Genomic DNA, 27,255 nt, shown 5'->3' with positions numbered 1-27,255 from the left:
TACATTAGCACAGATGAACAGATTGCTGACATCCTCACCAAATCTTTATCCAGAGTGAAGTTCGAGTACTTCAGAGATAGACTTGGTGTCCTGGAAAACGGAACCTTGATTGAGAGGGAGCTTCAATCTCAGTGACTATTTGTAGCACTTTGAATCATTCCTTGCTTGTGTGCAAGAATGAATTACATCCAATCTATGCTTGTGTGCTAGATGGATAATTGTAATAATGTAAAGACCCACTGGTGTATTACACTTTCTATGCTTGTGTGCTAGAACCATCCTATGCTTGTGTGCTAGGTGGAAGATGTAATTCTATGCTTGTGTGGTAGATGGAACTTAAAGGTTCAGATTATGTATTCTCCTCCTCCCTAGTTAAGAGGGAGTGTTGATTGTAACTAGGGTTATAGGGGTTCGGATTGCCTTAAGGCAACATCCGAACCCCCTTTAGGACCGACTTCTATCCTAGGGTAACGTGACCCTATCCTAATTCACAATGCCATGTTAAATACACGCCATTTAGCGTGGCGCCAAAAATCAAGGAGGCGGACTTACATTTCAAAGAATAAAAGATGCATATAAGTAAATGACAATTTGCAAGTCAATCATCATCAAGTTCAATTACATAAAAGGCGATTTAGCTCTACTGTGCGAATTCTTAAGAAGGGTGCGAATTTAAGGAAGAGTGCGAACTTATTCAGCTTGGTGCGAAATTGTCCAAGGGGACATAGTAGATCTTGATGCAAGTCATTGAAGCATACAAGGACAGATCTGATATGTGAAGATCAGATTCAAGCTAAGTATTGTACTTATATTTAGAGGAGAATATAGAATCTGACCTGTGGGTCTTTCATGCTGGGTTTTTTCTCCTTGGAGGTTTTCCCAGGGTATGGTTGTTTGTCTTCTGTTCTATTTCTGATTTATGTTGGCAAATCTGATTACAATCTAGGGCACAATTTAATTTATGTTGGTTTCCTAAAATACTGCAAATCTGATTGCAATCTAGGGCACAATTTACTCTATGTTGGTTTCCTAAAATACTTCAAATCTGAATACAACCTAGGGCATAAATAATTATATAAATCTGGTTAACATACCTAGGGTTTAAATTAACACTTTAGGGCTCCCTCTTGCAAACGATGCACTTGCTTGTGAAGCTTCCTAAAAGACCTGCTATTCATTTGGCAAGGACTCAAGGATTTTTCAGGTTTTAGGCCTCCAAGTGTTTGTACACTGCCCTAGGTGGATTTTAAGGTTTTTAAGGGTTTTTAAAGAGGGTTTTTAGGCCTGCCAGGGTCACATTGTTGGTCTGATGCTCTTGCCACCTTGTCTAGATTGGTGGAAGCTCCTCCTTCACTCCAATGGTGCTCCACTCACCCCTCTACAACTCCTCCAAAGGGTGCCTCCTCCTTTGACCTTCCCTGCTCTCCAAGACCTCTGCAACTTAACCCTTCCTAGCCGGGCACTGTCCAGTCTCGCCTAGGAGTGGGTCTTTAGATGGCCTCGTTGCATTTTCAAGTGCCCTGCTTGCATTGAATTATAGTACAGGGTCTGTACTCTCATTCCCCATGGTTTCATGGTGATTCCACAATGGGGAATGGAGTTATGAGCCCATTGACACAAACCAGTCCAAAACTGGACAGTGAGAAGCAAGTTTATAAACTATTTACAAACACACACAACCTGCAAAACAAAACCTAATCTAAAAGCTCACAATGAGAGTAAATACATCATAGAAGACACTCCACACAGTTTTGCTCGAAAATCAATCCATTAACAATCTTCTTTTACTCCTTTTGTGCCGACTGGCAACAAAATTGCAGTCACAGTCAAGTCACTTTGCTTGGGCCGTACAACATCTGACATCCAACCCATTCTCTTAGGGTTTGCAACTACTTATACTACCCTCTCCTCGGTCTGTGTGCCCATATTAGGGTTGTCCATGCTAAACTAAAGATTTTGACCACTAGATGGAAAAGTTGCTTGACAACTTTGAAAAGTTGTCATGCAACTTTTGCAACTTTTGAGCAACTTTCTCAATGTTGCTTTCCTTGACTCCTAGACCCATATTGGGCTAACCTAAGGACACCACCATGCCAAGAAGGACCCCTAAACACCTCAAAGGCACACATACCCTTTATTTCCAAAAAAACTCAACTTTTGACTCATGACCCTAGGACCTCAACTAGGACCCTAACTAGGACCAATAAACACATGGCTCTTATTGTATATACAATGGCTTCATAAAGAAGCAAGAACACAATCAAAAGCAAATGGTGGGAGCCCTTTGAAGGATGCTCCTGCACCATACCCTAAGAATGATAACTTTACTTTATGTGCATAAACAGATGCTGACTGGGCTGGAGATGTTGATGACTGGAAAAGTACTTCCGGTGGAACTTTCTTTCTTGGAAAGAAGTTGGTTTCATGGATCAGCAAGAAACAATCGTATATATATATATATATATATATATATATATATATATATATATTTATGTATGTATGTGTAATGTCCCCTATTGTAAATGCCCTAGTTTTTGCCCTAAAATCACAATCCCAAGTAACTTTCCTACCAGGGTTAGGGACATAAACTTAATCATATGATACATCTAACTTATTGGGAAAATTCAACCATAGGGAAGCTAGGATAAGGTGACTCAATAGGGTGTCTTAGAGATCCTCTACCCTAGGCCCAAGAGTGGATATACCATCCCTTTTGGCATCATGTGGCCTGTGCTATCCATACGAGGTGGTGTACCTACTGAGGTGTCCTATACCTGTTCCCCCTCATCTTGCCATCCATTTCCCACTTCCTATGATTTAACTCCTTGGTGTGTTAATTCACCATGATAGAGGGATGAAGTGTATTCACAATAGGGTGCCCCAGAAGCCCATCTTCTAAGCCCAAAGGCAGTACCCTTGTATGCCCTTGGCCTCATGGGACCATTTGGTCACCACCATGAGGTGGCGTACCTAGAAGTGTACCCCATTGCCGTACCCCTCTTGTAATCCCTCATTTTCTCTACCATGGTTGACTTTAATAATCATTCAGAACATATAAAGAATTCCAGTATTATGCATGTATTCTACATATAATAATCAGACATGAACAGTAGCATATCATTAATCAGTAATGAGCAGATACCGATACTTTCATTATGCTATATTAGACAGTCATAAACATCAATGGATCGTCAATCAGCTTAATGCCAAGTCTGAATTTTTGACCTGATCTTTTATTCTATTCTGGGTCTGCCTCTTCCAATCTTCTTCATAAATACCTTTTATACCCTCACCAAGATAGGTGACCCTTTGGAGGGAGATGCTGCTTCCAAACGAGGTGTCCCTTGATCATTTTATACCCCCTTTCAATGAGGTCTTGGGTGCTCCTGTAATGTCCCCATTCTGTCATCCCAGGAATACAATTTTGTGAAGTCTCTGACAGAGACGAAATTGTAAGAGAATGCTAGACTATGACTAAATACAAAGAGTATGGGATAGAAACGATAACAATAATGAACGATTATATGAAACCCGATGGTCAACATCTTATGAAGGGGTAAATTTGAGGAGGAAAGTTACTAGCAAATGCCAATGATAATACCCTTAGAAGAATGACATAGATGACAACACCTGGAACACGTTCTGATAGAAGTACGACAAAGCTATGGATATAGAATAACGTTATCAGTCTAAGATACATATCCGATGGTAGTGGGTAATTAACATTGAGGAGGATTAAGTCAACATCTTAATAAGATCAATTATTCACGATATCCATGAAGGAACAAAGATTACAGAATGACGCCATTAAGTTTACGAGCTAGGAGTATGATTGAGATATCATTGCTGGCAAACTTGCCCAACGATGATGACTAAAGGAAGACCAGTCAATTTTACCCTGATTGATTAATAAAATATGTGATTTAATCGATAATTATCATGTTAATGAGATGGAGTATTGATAATGAAAGTCCATAAGACACAACCTTTGGTAAAGTGACTTCTTGTCCAAAATATAAGAAAGGAGTTCACAATCCCTTAGGAAAGTATTGAATACAGATTATCTCTTCTCCTCCCATCTTGGGGATACACTCCGCTTAGAGCCAACAGCCTATCGGCTTTACTGGCACAAGTACGAACAAAATATAACAGAGATGGTATCTAAGGATCGCACAGTTCCGATTATGTACCAGATACAACATCTATCATTGACAATCAGAGACAGCGTTAATTGTTTCAACTGATTACTTTCCACTGCATAATATCCTTAATGCATCTGATTTCGCAGTATTGCTATAAGAAATAGACATCAACTGCATGTTTCCATTGTAAATCAGAGAAGAGCATTAACGATCTATCACTGCACATGATAGAATTTACGGCTCATAGTGTATAGACCCATTACATGTCAGACATTACTCTTGCTGTATAAAACATATTGTATGCATCATAACCGTATATCAGATAACTGTTATGATGCATGTATTTTTCCATTGAGTACTTATCAGAGGTCACATATTGCTTAATTCACATTCATTTGACATAGTAAGAAGGGGAGATTGAAGTAAAATTCCTCATTCCTTCTTAGTCCAATGGGGGACATTACAGGTCCTTAAGGGGTTAGCCCTATCAAATAAATAAAGGTTTTGTTGATGTGTTTTTTATGACACCTTCAAACACAGAATAAAATACTAAGTATCTTATCCTCTCTTGAACAAAGTCTTCTTGGATGCTGAATTATATGATCAACCAAGATGATTCCAAGGTTTCTTTAGTCAGGTCTTGACTTTATGTTGGATATAGACTTAGTGATATGATGTGATTTTGTTGGAATCACAAGGTGGACTTATATTGAATCTTGAACTCTTATTGAATGCTGCTGGAACTTGAAACTAACTTAACTTGAAAAAAGAGCAAAAGGGTAAAGGGTTTAGGAAACTGGTCTAATCCTAGGGATGCAAGAGCGACGGACAATCTTTGGTGAAACTCAACTAGACTTTGCTTTGCCATGCAAAGCAACAAATCCACAAAGTTTAGTGCGATCTCCTAAGGTAAGCATATGATGTTCAAATCACTACCACGTACATAGACACCATCAAGACGATGCATATCAATGAAGAAATACCAAAATAAGAAGGGTCTAGTTGACTACACATGTCATGCTCCATCAGAAATGCATCTTTCACTGTCTCAACTCCGACTTCATCATCACTAAATAAACTCAAGAAAATTATCTTAGTCCGTAAGACTTCAAAATTTTCTGATGAGATCGAGACAACTGTCTAAGTAGGGAAGCAATCTCATTACTTATTAAACAGCAGTCTTATTATTATAAAGTGGCAATCATAATCTTAATAGTTTACATCCTGTATAACAACCAGATCACAGCCTTTATCTCAGTCAATTACAGTCGTTAAGACTCAATGCGATGAAACAACGATTCTTTTTAAGGGTCAAGGATGACAATGTTCAAACATTAAATCTGAAATATGGGAAGTCGTGGGTTAACATCAAAACATAATCTTAATAGCAGCGATCCATTATTAATCAAAACTAATTATTAGTAATTCTTAATATGAGTGGCTAGACATGCAGTGCTGGGTTTATGAAGGGTATGTCCTTTGAAAAGGGTGTAATAATATAAGTCGTGACTCTTCATCCCACCATAAGGGATATAAATAAGAGACGGGATTATGGATAAAAAAGACCATCGGAAAGGGATCAGAAGTTAATACAACTGTGCACAGTTAAAAAGAAAAAGAAAAGGACTGAGATTGGTGGCGATGTCAGTAAGTGAATACATCTTGAAGCTATAAATGGTATGCTGAATCAATATTTATTACAGCATTGAAAATTCTTTCTGATACTATTTTGCTGTCAATTTATAATTATTTCTGAAATATAAATGAAAGGATGTATATAATGTCTTAAGTAATTAACCAGTCAAATAACAGGATCAATAATAGATTATATAACAGAAAGAACTCTTAAAGTAGTAAACATTAAGAAGAATATATATATATATATATATGATTCCATTCTTGTTAGTACTGTCAGTATCTAAGAAGAAGGGACTGAATTATTTCCAAAGAGGGGCAGTCTAAATCCAGCCACTAGGATGATTCCCAAGATAGGGTAAGGGCTTGTATCTGTAAACTTTGAGGGATCCTATTGTGTTTTGGTATCTAAGCACTTTGGCAACATGATGATACTATGTCGACTCGCCGAGCTTGGTTCGACTCGCCAACTCGGCAAACTCGCCTGACTGGCGGCAAGTTTTGATACTATGTCATGATCATCTCCTTCTTCCTTAGGACTGGGTAGTAACAAGGGTTGAACATTGCATTGAGAATTATAGATTAGGGATGACAGAATTAATTATCTAGTATGATAAATTGACAATTTGTTCATTAATGATTGATAAATTATTTTAACTACGACAGCTTCAAATAGGGAATATCACAGATTTGATTTATGTTAAGAAAGAACTAAGAATAGAATTCTCTCCTAATTAATTTAGTCTAAGTCATAAGTTTATTGAAATAGATTAATTGTTGTTAAATAGGCCTATACCTAGTAGGGGACATTACAACGTATGACACTTTACAATCAGCAAAATGCTAGTGGTATGGATATATGAATTTCACCATTGATCATGCACAAAGTTCTTCCATTCATTTAAACAATATGAAAACAAAATGAGAAGTAGAGACCATGCAAAGGTTGAATCAACACATAAAGTTCATCATATCTTCAATGAAATTAACATACTTCTTACAACAAAGTCTTGGCAACAATCTCTTTTTCTCCTACTCTACTCTACTCGTAATGATCTAATTGCTATCTATTCTCTATTACTGTATTGTTGTTAACCTTTACAATGAGAGATTTGGGCTTTTTATAGTTCTCTCCATACATTCGGATGGCTCAGATTGATTCACAATCAATGGCCGAGATTACAAGATAAAAACCCTAATTAGGGTTTGTTACAACCCCCTTTCGGCCAATGAGAAAATTTCATTTATGTCAAACATTGAATTTGAACCAATAGAAAAAGAGGTTAGTTATCTTGAAATTTGTGCTCCCATGGGTGAGCTAGGTACATTGCATTTGGACTTGTTGACACAGAGCCTCTTGATTGGTTGAGTGATGACAAAGATGCCACCTTAGTCTACTCGGTGGGCTTGATAATTTGATGTTGAGCAACATCCCTTGATATTAGCATCTCCTAAGCTTGGTGTGATGATGAAGGCATCATGGTTAACCAAACTTTGATTAACTCTTCTGAAACTATCTGCTTCCTTGATCACGCTTGATGTAGACTATGTGATGTCCTTGGTTGATCTTCCCTTGTTCATGATATACTTGACTTTGATCTCCTTTGTAGCTCTAACTTCATCTCTTCCACTTTGCATCGCTTGAATTTTTAAGGTTGTAAAATTATCTCCATGGGCCTTGGGGTTACGTTGTTGGAGTATTTCTCATGCTATAATGTCTTGATCCTTGCAATCCAACATTCCCATTCATGTTATGTGAAACAATACCAACAATAATAAATTCCACATTCTTTATCACTCAACACTTTGTTTGAAGACTGATTTTCTGATATAAATTCACATTCTTCTGCTAAAGCTCACTTCTGATCTGCAATAATTTACTTCTGCTCTTTCTCTTATTCACTTGTTCTGAGTCTGATTCTGCTTCCTGGTTGCTGGCTTCTGCCTTGTATTCTCGTGAATTCGCTGCTCTGCTCATTCAAATATGCTCTCTGCTATAGCTTGCCTTAATTGTCTGATATTGCAGGTCTGCTGATGAAATTCACTCAGATTTAGTGGATTTTGCCTTAGTGATATTCCAAACAGAAAATGCAATTAAACACACTTGATATTCCACTCTAAGTATTCTAACTTCTGGTTTTTATGTCTGATTGTGTGATATTTCAGGTCTGATGAGACTCTGATTAGGTTCTGATTTCTGAATTTGGCTTTTAATTTGAACTGCTCCCTAGCTGGTATCCATTTTCAATGTGGCCTGCAAAGAAAAATTATAATAAATCAAAGAAACAATCAAAACTTAAGTGTAAAATGTATGTTGTATCAAGGCCTGGGTCTGATTTCAATGTCACACGCCTCATTTAGGTCTGGCCTCATGTTCAAATCCTCTTTATGCTCTCACTAAGGTCTGCACGTCTTGCTTAGGTCAAAATCCATCCATCAACATGTTGTGATTTAGGTCCATGTGTTAGGCTTCAAGTTGACCTATTCCCTTTACATGCTTCATTTCATACTCATCTTTAAGCGCCCCATGTTTTGGTTCACATGTTTCAGCTTGTGACTCATATGTTTTACATTACCTCTTTGGTTGGGCGGTTTTTCACTCTACACATTTCATCTAGGTCTGCCCTATCCCCCTGTGCCTACCTTGCCCCTTAGTTCGCCTTGTTTAAAGATAGGACCACACATTTTGATGTTTTGTGTTAGGATTTGGGTCCACACGCTTTGTTTAGACCCAACCTATCTCCACACTACACCTTTCAAGTCCACATGTTTCAACTTAGGTGGGGACCTATTTAGGTCCACACATTTGGTAAGGACCTACTTCCATTTTGTTTCCTTAACACGTTTTGATTTAGGTCAGATCTTTAGCATTTAGGTCCATTTTTATATTTGAGCCTACACGTTTGATTTAGACCTATATTTGAGGGCACAAGTTTGGTTTAGGTCTAGCTCTATGCCACACGTTTGATGATTCATTACCCCTATATTTAAGGGCACATGTTTCATGTTCAAGCCCACACTCCTTGTTTGGGTCAAGACTTATCACCAATACATTTCCTTTTGATTTTTCTTAACCCCATTTTGCCCTTTGGGTCCACACGTTTCACCCTGAGTCTAGACCTATCCACCTTAACCACACGCCTCAAATTAGGGCCTCTTTGATGTATGTTAGGCCTACACGCTTGATTTTAGGCCTGCCCCTTTCACACGCCTCTCCACTCAATGTCTTAGGTCAGGTTCAATGAAGATTGGGCTACATGTTTCACTTTGGTCAAGCTGTTTACACATTTTAATTTCTAGGCCAGTATCTAAATTTAGGCTCACATGTTTTGCTTAGGCCTGCCCTATTTGCTTGGGCAGATTTTGTACCCTTATTTTCACAAGGTAGGGCACATTTTTCCCTCTTGATTGCACAACCTTGGTGCAAATCTTGTGTTCATTTGCACAACTTGGTTAGGCGGCATTTAAGCTTTCATTTGCACAACCTTCCATGCTTGGGCGGCATTTTGTGGTTTAATTGCGCAAAGATGGCAGGATTTTGGGGCTCATTTGCACTAAGTTGAGCAGCTTTTGATGCTCCATTTGCACAAGTTGATTTTGCTTGATCGGCATTTTCCCTTTCATTTGCACAAGTTAAAGTGCTTGGTCAGCTTTTAGAGGTTCAATTGCACAAGGATGGCAGTATTTTGCTGCTCATTTGCACAACACAAGGCTGGCAGCATTTTGAGGCCTGTTTGCACAACATTGGCAGCATTTTGCCTTCCATTTGCACAACCTTGGCGACATTTCTTGCCCCATTTGCACAAAGTAGGGCAGAATTTCCCATTGCAGTTGCACAAAATGCTCATGACTTCATCCATTTCTTCGTGTAAATCCTTCGTCCAAGTGCTTATGTTGATGTTTTTCTTGATTACAACCCCTCTTTCTTGGGTGGAATTCTTGCCCCCATTTGCACAAATTTGGTCTTGGTGAGAAAGCGATCAAAAGAGGCATGCCTTAGGCAAAAATTTAACTTAGTCAAAATTTTCATATTCACCCAAATTCATCAATTTTGATTACCTACTAGCATTGTCTTATGATCATTTCATGGTTCTTGCCTGTCTAGCACGGGCACATTTCTAGGGTTCATTCACACAAATACCGCTTGATGAGCAAGCCAGTGCCAAGACCATGCCTTGAGCAAGATTGTGCCTTAGTCACATTTTGATAATCCTAATGCTTCCACACTTCGTCATTTGGATATCTTTCATAATTGGAAGCAATTCTTGACATTTATTCCTCAAACCTAACCTTTGACATACCATAACCCTAGGACCTATCCATGTTTGCAAAGGAGACCTTGATGACTTGATCACCTCATACAACTTAATCATGCGAGTCTCAATCTGACAAAACCAACCTCCACCTCACTAGCAAAGGTTAACGACTAAAAGACTGCTACTAAGCCAAGACAACAACACTAAAACCCTAAGCCTAAAGCGAAAAAGTGGGGGTTCCCCATTTGCAACGGGGCAATGCGTGATTACGTCACAATAGGTTTATTATTTAATCATGAGATCAGAATTCACAAGGTGGGCGCCAACATAGTAGCTGATAGAAGGAAACACCTATGTAGATAGATGTAGTCAGCTGTTTTAAACCTCAGTTGATCTTGTGATAACCTGGTCGCCCTTTATACGGTTTTAACCTAGGTCAGCCCTCAAGGAAATATTATTATGTCTATATTGGACATCTAAGTTCATTTATATAAGGCATGGAAATGTTGTATCTTGTATGTGTTTGTGGCGGGGACATGACAGTATGTATGCGTTTATATGTGTGTGTGTGTGTGTGTTACCTTGAGTTTCCGGGATAGGGATGGTAGGAGATGACAAGACGCGTTTTCTGGACGACAATTTTTTTTGCCAATTTTGGGGATGGCTAGGGGGCGGGTATATAAAGTATAGGGAAAATTTAAAATTTATAGGGAAGTTTATAATATGCATATGAAAACATGGATAAAAACATGCATTTACACATTATACTCATGTAAACGTGGATAAAGCATGTATACATACATTATAGAACCTTAAACATATAACATTTGTGTTCAATTGATGCCCTTTTTTGACCACCAATATTGATGGTATTGATTAGTCTACACTAGCCGTTCCCATTGATGTTCATTTCCAGCCCAAGCATGTGAGTTTGAAGGAGTATTGTTGATGTGTATTTTATGCACATAACATTACAAAATAAAATACCAAAGGTAATTTACCCTCTCTTGAACAAAATCACCTTAGATGCTAAGGATGAGATCAACTAAAATGATTCCAAGGTTTCTACATGTCATGTCTTGACGAGTGGGTAACTCAATGGTCGATGTGAATTGCTGTGTTCACTTGGGGACTTACGCAAAATGTTTGGATTATCTTCTTCGATCATGAAGATGCGAAATAGGTGTACTGACAACTTAAGATTTATCAATGAAGCTTTGGGCTTAATTCTTACTAAAAAATAGGCAAAAGGAAAAGGGTTCAGGAAATCTATTCTAAGCCTAGGAATGTAGGAAATGATGAACAGATCTAGTGGAATCAAACTAGGCGAGGTCTCACAAACAGGTATTGACACAAGCTTAGTGCAATCGTCTAAGGTATACTTAAGGATTTTCAGGCTATCACCATCAAACGTTGACACCATCCAAGTTGATCCTTGTCAAGGGACGCGTATTAGTTGAAGTTAAGCTTACTTAAATTTCCAGTTGACTACACAAGGCACACTTACCAGCGGCAAGAGGCTAGTGGTATGGATTAAGGATTCCACACAAATATATTCAACAAATCTTTCACTCAATGTAACATACATGAAAATAAATTCTAATCTAACTTGGAGGAATTGAGAACCATGAATGCAAACACAACACTTGAAGAGAAAAATCACCAACAATTGAACAATGATTATGATTCAAATAGCTGCAGCATATACCAACAATTCTACAAAAACTCTCCCTTACAAATGAGAGACAAGGAGGCATATATAGTTTCTTACAAAATGGATGGCTAAGATTGATACAAGATCAACGGCCAAGATCATGCCAACAAAACCCCATAATTGCCCTAATTAGGGTTTACATAAAAAATGGCACCACCTACATATGGCCCAATAAAAAGATACCTAGTCATCAAATAGGGAATCTTCTAGAAGATTCCTCCCTGCATCTCTCTCTCTCCTAGCATACTCCAAGAATCTAGCCAATACTGAATCTAACTCCATGGAAATGCTAGGCAAGGTATCCTATTGTAAATCAATCACGTCCAGTGAATCCGAGCAAGCATCCAAAGTGTTCTCCCAATCTAGCATGAGCTTTGCGAACTATGAACATGAATCAACAAAGAGACCAAGTCATCTATCTGACTCTTCTTCAAAGAGTCCAACTGGTAAAAATACATAAATTTCATCTTCTCTCTTAATTCGGCTAAGTGTAAACCACTAGCATCACTAACATCAACACCCAATAATTCCTCAATCGAGGCAAGGATCTTCATCTGAATGTCCTAAATCAATCCCTCCATCTCCATACAACTCGACTGGGTGTTCTCATAAGTTGATCTCTTCACGGCCAATGAACAATACCAGCCATGGAAATCGTATCTGTTTCCACTATGCACAATGTTCTCGCTGACCAAGGTGGAATTAGGAATCTTCTTCAAAGCGTGGAGGCGTGGAATATTCTTCTCTTGGATAGGCCAGAATTCTTCCCAAACTCCCTCCAAATACTAGATTCTAAATACGAGTCCTGTTGTCCTATCATATGCCTGGACAAACTGAGTAAGGAAATCATCTGCCTGCTTTCTTATACTCTCAATCCACTTTTCGACCTCCGAGAGTGTATCTCTTGCTGCCTCATAGTGTGAATGTATTCCATGGTCAACTGCAATAGGGGAAATAAGGGTGGGATTTTCACGCCTTATCCTTGCAATATACTCTCTAAGTTTGATATTCTCTTCTTTGTACCTTTCTTTATCCGCAATCTCTCTTTCTAACCTCGCGTCGATTGCCTTGAGGTTTTCACCAACCTCCTGAAATTCTTGCTCTCTTGATGTACGACCAAGGGCAACTGAAGTGATCTGAAAATCCATAGGAGTAGCAATGTCCGCAGCTACGTGTGCAATAGGAACAACAACCTGCGCAATTCGCATTCCTGTCTCATTTCTAGCTATTTGCGACAAAATTTCTGCTCTCTTGGGTTCCTTCTCCTTAGTACTCCTAGCTAGGTAGTCATCAATGTCATCAATAGGCTGTACCTCTATCATTTTCTTACTTTTCTCCATGCTTCTCATCAGCCAATCAAGAATAGCGGCCATCTCCATACCATCATCAAGACACATTTCTCGATCAAGGCCTCTCAAAGCCGAGATAACATCATCATCATCATCAAGATTATTCCTGGTCAAATCGTATATCTCATTTCCCAAACTAACTTCCAAAATGACAGTAGGGGATCTCGGCTGATCATCATTCTCATTTGGAGGTGCAGATGTCGCTGTGGCATGTAACTTCTGAATATTCTCTGGTAGTATCACTGTGTTGGAACACTGTTGGGTTTCCTTGTTCTGTTCTGTTATTTCAATCACCTTAATTGATGAGACATTGAGAGGTGGTGAAGGAGTGGTAGGTGGAGGAATGATAGTCTTCTGTTTCTTCTTCTTCACCTCCTCAATCTTCTTCCCTCTGGCCTTGACTTCTCCTGACGTGTTCTTCCTTCTCTTGGGAGCTTGACTCTCTCCGTCTGCATAAATCCTAACATCACTGATAGTCCTCTGATCATCCTCGAAAGTAGACTCTTTCGGCTTCATCTTTTCATAAGTGAAGGGAACACCCATATCAACTAACTTATTCATCTGCATGGGAGAAACTCAAGATCTCTCTCATCAATACATTCAGGTCAATCTCTTTTGACTTTGACCAATTTGGGAATAGGAGATCCTTCTTCATTTCATTCTCATACTGTGGATGCGTATGATCCCTGTCATCTAACACTTGATCAGGAATGAGGAAAAGTCCACATTTCTTCATGAAATCCACTGACATTCTGGACCACATTCGTCTCTTTATTGCTTGCTCGTCCATCAAGTTGGCCCAATAATCTTCTATGTCTACTTTGTGGATGAACTTCTCTCCCCTGATCCTTCCAACGTTCTTATCTGGATCAAATCTTTCTCTTTTCTTGAAGGGAGCAAATCGATAGAATGCAAGCTCCTCACTCGCAGTGCTGGCGGCTAAGGCAGATTGACAAACCTTTGATGTCTTCCCAACTGAAATAGGGAATGTCATGCCTGTTCTATGCTTCTCTCTTTGAATGACATCAAACTCTAGAAGCTGTTTCACCACTGCCAACAAGATCATTCTGTCGGTCGGATACTTAGGAAGTCTGTAGGGTTTGGATTGAAACCCATGAATCCTAAGGTACGTGAAAGTGGGAAACTGAATATACCACGATCCATATTTCTCTATTAGCTCTGTTGCCTCCTTGGACAATCTTCTGTGGATTCCACTTTGCAGCATCCGCGTGATGTACATAGTGAATACATCATTCACTCTCTTATAGTCTTCAATTCTGTACATGCTCAAGTGAGCGTAGCATTCATGACTCATGAATTGTCCTTGCCCATTCCCGACTTCACCTTTGCATATCAATCCTTTGTATGAAACAAACCGTGCAAGCAGGTATACCAGGTAAGAAGTCATGGCGAATGACTTGGACCGCTCTACATTCCTCAGCTGAAAGTCTAGATTGGCACTTATAATCTTAGACCAATTTACCAATGTCCCTCTAAGACAATCCTGGATGAAATAGAACATCCATCCATCGAATATTGCGGCATCCCCATCACTCTGTTGAGTAGGAATATCAAGTCACTATACTCCTCTTTGAAGTCTGTGCACATGAGTGTCTTGGGAGCCTTGGAATGATGAAGCCTAGGCTCAATCATCCACTCTTTGTTTATCATATTCTTGCAGGCACCCATCTTCGTGTACCGCTTTTTATATTCATCCTTGGTCACATCCTTCATCTCTGTTCCGCATGGAATTTCGAACACCTCAGTAATAACATCCTCAACAAGGTAGGCAATGACAACGCCCTTAGGAGTTTTGATCATTCACGTGAGAGGATCATAACATCGTGCACACTCCAAGATAAGCTCACTGCACTGTATGGATTGTGGAAATCCAGCGGCATGAAAAATACCATTCTTCATAATGTTCACATATGCCAGGGAAGGGATTTGATTTCTGACTCCGAACATCCGCTGTTGCATCTGGTTCATGTCTAGGAAATGCATGTTTGTATCTGTGATCTCCTTCCATCTAGATGAAATCTTGAGCTCTGGATAGAATCCAGTCTCCAGTATCTTCAGTAGTTCTTTCCTTTCCTTAAATTCAGACTTCGACATAGTCCACACTAATTAAGCTAATTAAATAAAATTCCTGACTTTCTAAAGAGTTTAAGCTAATTAGAGCATAAAGTTAGGAAAATAGTCCACACTCTTCATAGATCTTGACAATTAGATTCAAAATGTGACAACGCTAGAGCATGGAAACCCTCTATAAAATTCATTAATACCTCCTTATACTTAGAAATTGTGCAAACTAAAGTGCAAAGGAGTATACTGGATCAACGATGACTAAGGAAAGGTGTGAAAGAATGTGCTTTCACACAAAGTAGGTCTGAGGACACCTTCCGTAGTCAACAATAGAGGTCAACAAAATCTGAAGACAACCTGAAAATTAAACTTTTAAAACATGTTGTAATCATCCAGATATGCATAAATTAATGAGAATTAACCTTCCAAGGCAAACACAAGAAAATCTGAGCATATATGTAGGGGTGGCAATGAAAACTTAGTCTGAAGACAAATCTGGAAATGAAGTTTTCAGACTTACCAACACCCTTAGGAATGATAAAATACTCAAAAATAGACTTCGGAATGAAGCAAAAATGCTTCCTAAGTGAAATTTCAAACTAGATAGGTGGCTGGAAAAATTTGTTTTTTGAGGACAACACCCCTACAATGGAGTTTCAGGTCTGCAACAATGGAGGATAACTCTGAAAGTTAATTGAAAATGCCTCCAATCAGCTCCTTGGATAAAATCTCTTAAAGGCACAAAATAGCTGGGAACAAGGTATAAGTTTGAAAATTAACTTTCCAGCCAGCTATGGAGGTTGAACAAGCTGCAATAATGGAGGACAAACTCAGATCTGCAAAATATGTGCAAGCTGGGAATGATGGCAGCCACCAAGTGTGAAGGAAATCACCCCAAACAATGGCACAAAACACTTGCCAAATAAAAATCGAAATTTCCAGCAATGGCGCCATTTTGGAAAATTTTGAAAATGTCTTCAATCAAGCTCAAATCTGCTGCAATGAAGGTCTGGGACAACAAGCAACAATGGAGGATAAAATCGCCAAAGCCCTCAAACACCAAAAATCGCCATCCTCAACAAAAATCGCCATCCTCAACAAAAATCGCCAAACTTGGAAAAATTGAAAATCTGGAAATGATCTTCAATGGCAGCAATGGAGGAGGAAAGAATCCTCAATCCAACACTTCACTTCAACACTTCGCCAAAATTCGCCAATAAGAGAGAAAAATCGCTAAACATGGAGACACTTGACAAACTTAAATAATAAAATTTTGCTGGAGACTCCTCTCTTATACTTGCTTTTGCCTCTCACTTTCATCACACAAGCAATGTGGGATAAAACACTTGTTTATATACTTGTTTGGTAAAACTAACTTGCTTCTAGAAGGGTAGAAATATTAAATGCTCATCGCAAGTTATTTAATTTTGTTTTTAAAATTTTAAATAATTGTCAATCATCATTTAAAAACAATTAAAATGAGGTTTTTTTATTAAATATTTCAATTTTAAGTCAAAATTGAGCCTCTGGGGGACAATCGATATGGGTAGGGATTAAAAAATCCCATTTTAAATTACTTAAAACGTAAAAAATTCCCCACAAGGGAAAATCGATCCCAGTATGGACAAAAATCCATACTCAAACTCATCAAAATGCATACAAAACGGGCCAGGGGAAAATCGATGGGGACATGGACAAGGAATCCACACTCCAAATTCACTTCATTTGCAAAAAATACTCCTTGGTGGAATTTCGACCTCAGTTTGGATGAAAATTCGGACTCAAAACTTATCAAATTGCTCTCATTGGAAAATCTACTTGGGTATGGACTGAGAGTCTGCACAAAAATCTGCTTTAACTTGTCACAAAACAGCCTGGTGGAAAATCGACCCAGGCATGGAATCATTCTCAACTTCATCCGCACTATAGTCCGCACTCTCAGTGGAAAAACGAAGGCAGTTTGGAAAAATCCTGACATAGCGCCAAATTTTAATGCTTCCAGGCGAAAACGACCCAGGCATGGATAAACAGTGGTGGAAAATCATAGCTAGTATGGATTTCAGGGGAAACCCATGTGTAGTGTGGATTTTGAGTGGGGGAAAAGGATGGGTAGTCGGAATATGAGGGGAAAAACACCTCTAGCATGGAATTTGACCTTCTAACCCTTGGAATATGGATTTCCCTTGGGAATTTGACATTTTAACCACTCAAAATCGCTAGAAAACTTCAGAACTTGATTGGACTTAGGCAAATTTTCCAAAAAGTTGAGTGAAACACAAGGAAATTTGTCGGGATAAAGTACAAAATCAACCTGAATAATACCTAGGAGCGAGAAAACAACTCCAAAACATCTGAAAATACTTTGGCACTTTAAAATCACCGACGTGCATGTTTAAAAACACGTTAACGCTCAAGACGGTCGACACTTAGACAAAATTTAGGATCATTAAAATATCAATGTTTACAACTTGATCCTATAACCTCAAAAACCCTAAACGGCACTAGACATGATCAAAACTCCGAGACTCGGGCACGGGAAACACAAAATTGCCCACTAAGCAGCCAAAAACCCTAACCTAACAATGCAAAAAGCAGGAAAAGAGGGGGTCCCCGTTAGCAATGGGGTGATGTGTGAAAAGGTCACAACAAGTATGAGTGGTTTCCAGCCTGAAAAGTATAGCTCAGTACAGGTCGCACCTCTTGTAGACCTTGCGTGATTCGCTATGTATGATTCCCTGCATATCTTGGCCCCTTTGTTGCTGTTTGGTGGTGTTAGTGGTGTATGTTGCTGCTGGGTAATGTTTGGAGGTATTCTTTGATGTTTTGGGAAGGTGTTTGATGAATTTTGTAGCTGTTTTGACCTGCAAACAGTTGAATATCAGACCTGCAGTTAAGTTTGAGCTTTGCACAGTGGTTTCCAAACTTGACATTGATCATTCGAACACTTGTTTGCAAGTAGTTCATTGATTTCTTTCTAGTTGGAGGATATTTTGATAGTATTCTATTACTGTTATGACCTACAACTACTTCTTTATGCACTACCAGGTTTTGGGTGTTTGTAAAATTGATTACCAAACTGTTGTTCACATTTCTGAGTGCTTTTGACTATGATTCAGACCTGTTTACCCTTCATATCAGTGAAAAGTCCAATGTTACACACTTGCAACCACGTTTTTACACACTACCAAGTTCTGAGTGTTTGTGAAATTTATTACCAGGCTGCTGTTCATTATTTCTAAGTGCTTTTGGCAATGATTTAGACATGTTTACCCCTTAAATCAGTGAAAAATACAGTGTTGTAGACCTATAATCACTTTCATAAGCATTAACAAGTTCTGGGGGTTTGTGAAATTGAGTTGTGCTTGCTGCCTAGATCGTTTGCAGCAGCTATCCTAGTGTTTTCCAGACTTCTTGTTGTAGTTAGAACCGACATATGTAGTTCAATGTGTATGAAATGTAGCAAACATGTGCACTATTGCTGAGGTGTGGGGGCCCACAAAAATAAATAAAAAAATATTTTTTTAAAGTACGTGAGTCTTTTTTTAAATGTGCTGGGAAAAGGGGGACAGCTGGCTGTCCTCGAGACGGTTAGGGGACGTCATAGGTGTCCCTAACCATCCTGGGGATGAGGGGACATCCCCGGAGGTTGGGGACGCTGTCCCCTTTTTTTGGGACGTTTTCTACTGAAACTGCCTTTTTTGGGGACGCTGTGGGGATGTCCCCTAGTCGTCCCCACATCTCCGAAACGTCCATGGGATGGGGACGGGGGATTTAGGCCCGGGGATGCATTCCCGGGTAACCTTGGTATGTATGTATGTGTATGTGTTAATTTTGTAACGTTGGTCGTGCTATTTCATGCTTCCGATATATATATATATATATATATTAATTTGATTACATATACTAATATGTTAACGTTAACTAATGATAAATAAAACCAAAGTTAATTTATCGCGTTTGACCAACGGTTACACCGTTCATGGTATCGGGTGGTAAAGCGATTCTCAAACAAGTCGCACTCCTTCTGATCGGGTAAGTAAACGGTGACTAGTTTATATATTGTGGTGAGAGGTACGTAGGGAAGAGACGTGTCTTCCCACATGGGAAGACACGTCTCTTCACTACGTAACCCCTCATCCACTTATATAGCATGCTTACATTGAGGAGGATGCACACACCGAAATTGATAAGTGTGGTGCATCTTTAAAACACGCTATAGCAGATAAAATACAACTTTTAGATCATATCTCCATCTCTTCTATTTTGATCACAAAATTTGAAAGAACTTAACATGGTATGAGAGCGAAGTTAAGGAAGATCATATTGAAATTCTGTAACGATCTCATAAACTTTCACCAAACTCTTACTAAGATCACATTCCCATAATCCTAATGGCAACCGGAGTTAGGTTTGAAGATAGATTAGATGGAGCATCAAATTTTGTATCTTGGAAATTCAGGATCATGCTTGTTTTGAAAGAAAATAAAATTGACTCCCATGTCAAAAGTGAAATTCCTAAACCCTCTGATGATACAAAGAAAATTCAGTGGAGCAAGGACAGTGAGAAGGCCCTTAAGATAATTGTGGATTCAGTAAGAGACCACATTGTACCAGTCATTTCTAAATATGAGACGGCCTTTCAGATGTTCAAAGCACTAGTTGACATTTATGAAATCAACAACACTAGGAGGGCTCTCACCCTAAAGAATCAACTACACCATATAAAGATGAATAAAGGAGAAACAGTTACATCCTATTTCTTGAGGACCACTGAGCTTAGGGATCAACTATCCACTATTGGACATCTAGTAGACAACAAAGAACTTGCTATGATGGCCCTAAATGGACTTCCTACCTCATGGGAATCGTTCATTCAAGGAATCAGTGCTCGTTTTAAATTTCCTAAGTTTGATAGATTGAAAACAGATTGCATTCAAGAGGAATCTCAGCTTGTCACAAGAGGAATAAAACAAAACAATGGTAATGAAGACATTCAAGTTCTAAACTCTAATTCTCACAAGAAAGGAAAGAAGAACAACTTTAAGAGAAAGAGGGACAACAACTCAAATGGGAAGAGGTCTCCAAAGAAGAAGAGAGACATTTCTGAAGTACAATGTTTCAGATGTGACCAACATGGGCACTATGCAATGAAGTGTCCAGACAGGATCAAACAACAAGCTTCAATGGCAGAAATTAAGAAAGGGAGTAATTCCGAGAAGCTAGTCTTCTACTCAGCCCTCTCTAGTCAAGTCACCTCCAGTTTCAACACATGGGTGATTGACAACATAGCATCTCGACACATCACTGGATTTCGTGAGCACCTAGATACACTTGTGGAAAGTTCAAATGAAGAAGTGACAATTGGTGATGACTCAAATTATCCAGTTATGGGAATAGGAACCTGCAATATCAACCTAAAGTCAAGCATATCCCTACAGCTGATTGGAGATCTATTTGTACCTGGAATAAAGAGAAACCTTGTCTCAGTTTCTGCACTTGAAGATAAGGGTTACAGATTAACCTTTATGGAAGGAAAGGTACTTGCTTGGCTAAAGAACTCCACCATCAAGAAAGGCCACACCATTGGAGTAAGACAAGGGAGCCTCTACAAACTTTGCACCACTCCACCTCTAGCCTTGATTCATGAGACTCCAGATTTGAATGACTTTGGCACAGAAGATTAGGGCACCTTCATTTCCATGCCCTACCTAAGATAGAGAAGATGGTGATCGGCTTACCCAAGCTAAGTCAAAAATCTGAAGGAGCCTGCAAAGGGTGTGCCTTGGGAAAGAATACTAAAGGGTCTTTTAATTCTAGCAACAGTAAATCCAAAAATGTATTAGAATTAGTTCATTCTGATTTATGTGGACACATGTCTGTACCCTCATTAGGGGGATTTTTATATTATGTAATATTTGTAGATGATTATTCTAGGAAGACTTGGATATATTTTCTGAGGTACAAAGAGTTTGAAGAAATCCTTTCTAAATTTAAGGAATTCAAAGCTCTTGCAAAAAATATGACAGGTAAGAAAATCATAACCTTAAGAACAGACGATGGGGGGGAATACACTTTTGATATGTTTAAAGATTATTGTATAAATGCTGGGATTAAGAGGTTGTTAATTGTACCTTATAACCCACAACAAAATGGGGTAGCTGAAAGAAAGAATAGGACTATAGTAGAAGCTGCTAGGACTATGTTGTTTGACCAAAATATAGAAACCTCATTTTGGGTTGAAGCATCTAGGACAACTGTGTACATTCAGAATAGATGTCCTCATTCTCTTCTTGACAATAAAACCCCTGAAGAAGCCTTTATTGGCAACAAACCTGACATAAGTCATTTCCGGATCTTTGGGTGTCCAGTCTATATTCATGTCCCCAAAGAAAAGAGGTCAAAGTTAGAACCTTCTAGAAAGAAAGGAGTATTTGTTGGGTACAGTGAAACCTCTAAAGCCTACAAAATATACATACCTGGTCAAAGACAAATTGAACTAAGCAGAGATGTCATCTTTGAGGAAGACAGAGCATTCAGGAAGTCCAAAAGCTCTAATGAATTAGAACACCAAGATCCTCCTACAAGCTTGGATGAGGATTCCACCCTTGAGATTCAGAGGGAGACCCCTGAAGATGCTGAGCATGAAGTTCAAGGCTTACCTTTAGAAGAAAATTATCTTGAAACTAGGAAGAGACCACTTTGGGCTAAAAAGATGCTTCAAGAAGTTGAAAATTATGCTGCTCCAAAGGGGACCTTAAGAGAAAGTAAGAGACCTAACCTATTTTCCAGTTATATTGCCTTGATAAGTGAGATCATTGATGCAAAACCTTCCTGTGTTGGAGATGTGCTCAAGCATCAAGTTTGGAAAGATGCTATGTCAGAAGAGTATTAGTCAATTCTGAAAAATGATGTTTGAGATATTGTGCCTAGGCCTAAAGGCAAATATGTGGTATCTTCTAAATGGCTCTTCAAAATCAAACATGCAGCAGATGGCAGCATTGAGAAGCACAAAGCAAGGTTTGTTGCCAGAGGTTTCTCACAGAAAGAAGGTATTGACTATGAAGAGACATTTGCTCCTGTTGCCAGATACACTCCTGTCCGAGCAGTTTTGGCTATTGCAGCATCTAAAGGATGGAAAGTCCATCAAATGGATGTCAAGACTGCTTTTCTGAATGGTAAGATTGAAGAAGAAGTTTATTTGGAGCAACCTGAAGGTTTCGTGATTCATAAGGCTGAATCACATGTCTGCAGATTAAAGAAAGCTCTTTATGGACTGAAACTGGCCCCCAGAGCATGGTATGAAACAATTGATCACTATCTTTTGGAATTAGGGTTTTTCAAAAATGAAGCAGATCCAAATCTCTACTACAAGGTAATCAATGGTGAATTATTAATTCTTATTCTTTATGTTGATGATCTACTAATCACAAGAGAGGATAATTGTATTTCTCGATGTAGGAAAGAATTAGCCTCTGAGTTTGATATGAAAGATTTAGAAATTCTTCACTACTTCCTTGGATTGGAAGTTTGGCAGCAGGTATAATCCTTAATCAAGGAAAATACACCATTGGTATACTCAAGAGATTTAGAATGTTGGATTGTAGATCCATGACCACACCTATGGAGACAAATCTGCACAAGCTAAAGGAAACAACTGCAGAATCAGAGTTTGTAGATCCTACACTCTATAGACAGATTATTGGATCTCTGATGTATTTGGTAAAGACAAGACCTGATATATGTTATGCTGTAAATGCACTAAGTCAGTTCATGTGTGAACCTAGGAAAATACATCTTGTTGCTGCAAAGCATATTCTGAGATATCTTCGAGGAACTATTGGTTTTGGTTTGAAATATAAACATGTAGAACTTGACCTACATGGATTCACTGATTCTGATTGGGCTGGAAGCATAGTTGACAGGAAAAGCACATCAGGATGTTGCTTCAGTTTAGGATTAGGAATGATCTCATGGATATGTAGAAAACAGTCTTCAGTTGCTTAGAGTTCTACAGAAGTTGAATACATTGCAGCCTCCATGGGAGCAAGAGAAGCTGTATGGCTCCGGAAATTGTTTGTAGGATTATTTGGTCAGCCCTTAAATCCTTCTGTCATCTACTATGACAATCAGAGTTGCATCAAGCTTTCAATGAATCCAGTATTTCATGACAGCTCTAAACACATTGAGATTCCTTATTACTATGTTCGAGATATGGTGGAAAGCAATGTGATCCGACTGAATTATATTAGTACAGGTGATCAGATTGCAGACATTCTTACCAAGCCTCTCTCTAGGATCAAGATTGAACACTTTAGAGATAAACTTGGTATGGTTGAAAATGTTATTTAATATTGAGAGATAGTCTCATTTATTCTGATATACTAATATATTTAAAGATGGTTAGTGTGTAAACTCTTTTATTTGTCATGTGTGTGACTCCATGATTGCATGGGCCTTCTGTCAACATTATTGAAGGGTGACGACTTTTCAATAATGAACACTTGTTTCAAATTGATATTGTAAGGTGGCGATTTTACAATTATCAATTTAACTATCTTGATGGATATCATGTGACTTGATATCTGTGGACATGTCATGATAGTATATATATCTCTGAGACATTATGGTAGATATCTGTTGGTTGATATCATTAAATAAACCATAATTATGATAGAGATCTTCATGGTGAATATTATAAACATAATATTCGTGGACATGCCATGAAATCATTATCAGTATGGTAGGCGTCATGTGACTTGATGCCAGTGCACATACCTTGATAACTATGAGTTATGGTGAGTATCATGAGACTTGATATTCATTGTTGAACCATATCTCTGAATGTCACTATGGTGTGATATCTCCTCTCTTCACAATCAATGGATGAATTGTGATGTTTTTTCTAACATTAAATGTGTCCTCCCTAGTTAAGAGGGAGTGTTAATTTTGTAACGTCGGTTGTACTATTTCATGCTTCCGATATATATATATATATATATATATATATATATATATATATATATATATATATATATATATATATATATATATATTAATTTGATTACATATACTAATATGTTAACGTTAACTAATGATAAATAAAACCAAAGTTAACTTATCGCGTTTGACCAACGGTTACACCGTTCATGGTATCGGGTGGTAAAGCGATTCTCAAACATGTCGCATTCCTTCCGATCGGGTAAGTAAACGGTGACTAGTTTATATATTGTGGTGAGAGGTATGTAGGGAAGAGATGTGTCTTCCCACGTGGGAAGACATATCTCTTCACTACGTAACCCCTCATCCACTTATATAGCATGCTTACATTGAGGAGGATGCACACACCGAAATTGATAAGTGTGGTGCATCTTTAAAACACGCTATAGCAGATAAAATACAACTTTCAGATCATATCTCCATCTCTTCTATTTTGATCACAGAATTTTGAAAGAACTTAACAGTATGTATGTATGCATATTTATATATGTGTGTATGTATGTATATATATGTATATATGTGTATGTGTGTGTGTATGTATAATGTATATGTGTGTGTGTGTGTATGTATGTATATGTATATATGTGTGTATCTATAGATATATATGGATGAACCCAAACCCAAGGGCCAAATTTTTTTGCCTGTACCCACGTACCAGGTTTGCGTACCCAAACCCGAACTGTTAACTTAGTTTATTCGTATCAATGTATTTGATTGGTTCTTTTATTCTACCATTTGTAGGAATTAATCTATTTTCATAAATTAGATTTCTTTTCAGAGTTGCAAGGGATGCCCATCCTAGGGGATAGGGTTATTATGTTATATTACATTCAGGTAGCTGGTTGATTCTTTTCTCCTATTTATTATCTTTATAAATTTTGCTTGTTGCCTCTTGTTGCCTAGATTAGATTGTTATTAAGATGACTTGTGCTGTTTCAGCATATATTTGCACTCAAGTACTTCGTTGGTTTGTTTATCTTACGATTTCTGGAAATTTACGTCTTTTTATAGTTTAGATTCCTATCCAGTTTTGCATGGAATGTGTTGTTGAGGGGTAATTTGCATTTAAGTACCTGGTTGTTTCTGTTGTCCTATTAGTTTTAAGAACTTTGTTGTTTGCCTCGGTTACATTCCTTCTCAACTGGGATGTGTCATTGAGGGAGGGTTGTGTTGTGTCATTCCTTTAGAAGTTGGGAGATTCATTGGGAATGCTCCTAAGCTGGTTACTTACCCTTGAGAAATGCTATAGCTAGAATTGCTTAGATGATAATTTCTCGAGAGTAGGCTCAAAATGCAATGTATATCTGCATACCTCAAAGGAAACACATTATAAATTATTAATTTATTATTGTTCCAAAAAAGCACAGAAAAGAAGATTCTAATGTGCTTAGATTGCATGATATGCTGTTTAGAGAACACCTCCGTGAAATGAAGGTTGCATACAAAATATCCGCTTCAATTTCTGCCTCTTGTGAATGGAATTGTAGTGAGTTTATTTGAGTGAAAACATGATGTTAATGGTCAATATGACATCATATTAAATATGATGCATTGGCATTTCTCTAGTGTCATTAGTTGATAAAATATTGCTTTTTGTTTGTATTTTTTGTGCAGCCGTTTTTTGTGTCTTAGAAATGATTGTGTAGGGGATGCCAGTCATCCTAGATACTCGTCATTGGGTTACTCATCATTGGGTTTCCCCATTCACCGTCCAATAAAATTATTCACTCCTTATCCAGGAAATTTGAAGGATTAGTTTTTAATTCTCAGGGTAACTGGTTTACTTTGTAGGGTACTGGTTCAAAGTTACTGCCCTTGTTAATTGCTCAGCCCATATTGCATATGTATTACTTTTGGCCTTTACATATAATCTCTTTAAGTATCAATCCTGCAATTGTGAATTATTGTGTTATGGATCAGGAGAAAGAAATTTAGTTCTGTTAAACCTAAACATACCATTGATTCATAGAACGGAAGGTATCCAATTAAGTTTATTTTGTTACACTGCTATGTTGCTTTTCTGTGAATATATTACATAATATCCATTGAATGTATGAGACAATATTTACTTAGTTGTTTTGCTATTTGAATATTTATGCCAATTCTTCGGAGTTTGGACTGTGTGATGATAGGATTTCTTTTTCTTATATTGATTGGTTCATTGACTAATGATAATCCTTGCTTACATGGTTGTGTCATTTTGTAGATTATTTATGGGTTATTAGGTTTGTATATGCAGCTGGTGATCTTTTATTGGAAAATTTCATTGATCTACTATTTGGACCTTTGTTCATTTATTGAAGATAACAAAATGTTTTTTTGAAAGTCCATCATAAAATAAAATTATTTTTTGGCCTTTTTATCTGAGCTGTGGATGCATACAGAGGTTATTCATTGTCTTCTATTATTCTGCAATTTGATTCTACAGTCTGATCTTAACAATTTGAATTTGGCTGATTTGTACAGGTACAAGCGGCGAAAATAGACATCAGAAGACTGGAGTGGACATGCACGTCCCCAATTTTGTAACATCACTTGCTCATGTAGTAGCTTCAAATATTTTTCTACACCTTTAGCAGCATGTATTTGGAGCTTGTAATTTTTCCAGCTTTGCAATTACTTACGGTGGTTGGCTTGTGGTACTTTCCTCACAATCTAGTGGCTTGAAAAAGAACACATGCAATAGAGACTGTTGCATTTCATGCTACTGAGGAGTGAAAAGTTTATAATATCCGCATGATCATACTCCATTTATTACTTGTAGTTATTAGTCATTCTACTGTGAAGACACGTTTGTCACTTGTGTATGGTCATGGTTCAACCATTCTTCCATCTTATATGGTTCAATGCTGTTGGAATATATTTGAGCTTCACCTTGATTTGGAAGCCCATCACATAATTATACATTGGGTTTGTTTCTTGCGGGAAATCCTTAAACCTAGTAGGCCAGGAAGCATCCATTTCCTGGAAGTTGTAAAATCACAACTTTTTGTATGTTCACCAGAAATTTTGTAATAATTAGCAAATTTTGATAATTTTGAGTGTATCAATAGAGAACTGTACGAGCTTGTGGAATT

At 38.1% G+C, this 27,255-nt stretch overlaps 1 protein-coding gene across 2 annotated transcripts in view; it reads left to right on the top strand.

Annotated features, from left to right (window-relative positions):
• The window catches only part of LOC131072693 (DEAD-box ATP-dependent RNA helicase 28), a 125,942-nt gene extending 98,687 nt beyond the window's left edge, over positions 1 to 27,255 (top strand). For both annotated transcript variants that reach the window (XM_058008925.2, XM_058008926.2), the window contains exon 19: positions 26,645 to 27,255. In XM_058008925.2, the coding sequence (XP_057864908.2) occupies positions 26,645 to 26,663 (19 nt within the window). In that variant the 3' untranslated portion in view covers positions 26,664 to 27,255. The remainder of the gene's footprint in view (positions 1 to 26,644) is intronic.

The sequence above is a fragment of the Cryptomeria japonica genome, chromosome 5, assembly GCF_030272615.1.
Source record: "Cryptomeria japonica chromosome 5, Sugi_1.0, whole genome shotgun sequence".
Classification (NCBI taxonomy): Eukaryota; Viridiplantae; Streptophyta; class Pinopsida; order Cupressales; family Cupressaceae; genus Cryptomeria; species Cryptomeria japonica.
This window is presented reverse-complemented; position numbering and strand designations above follow the sequence as displayed.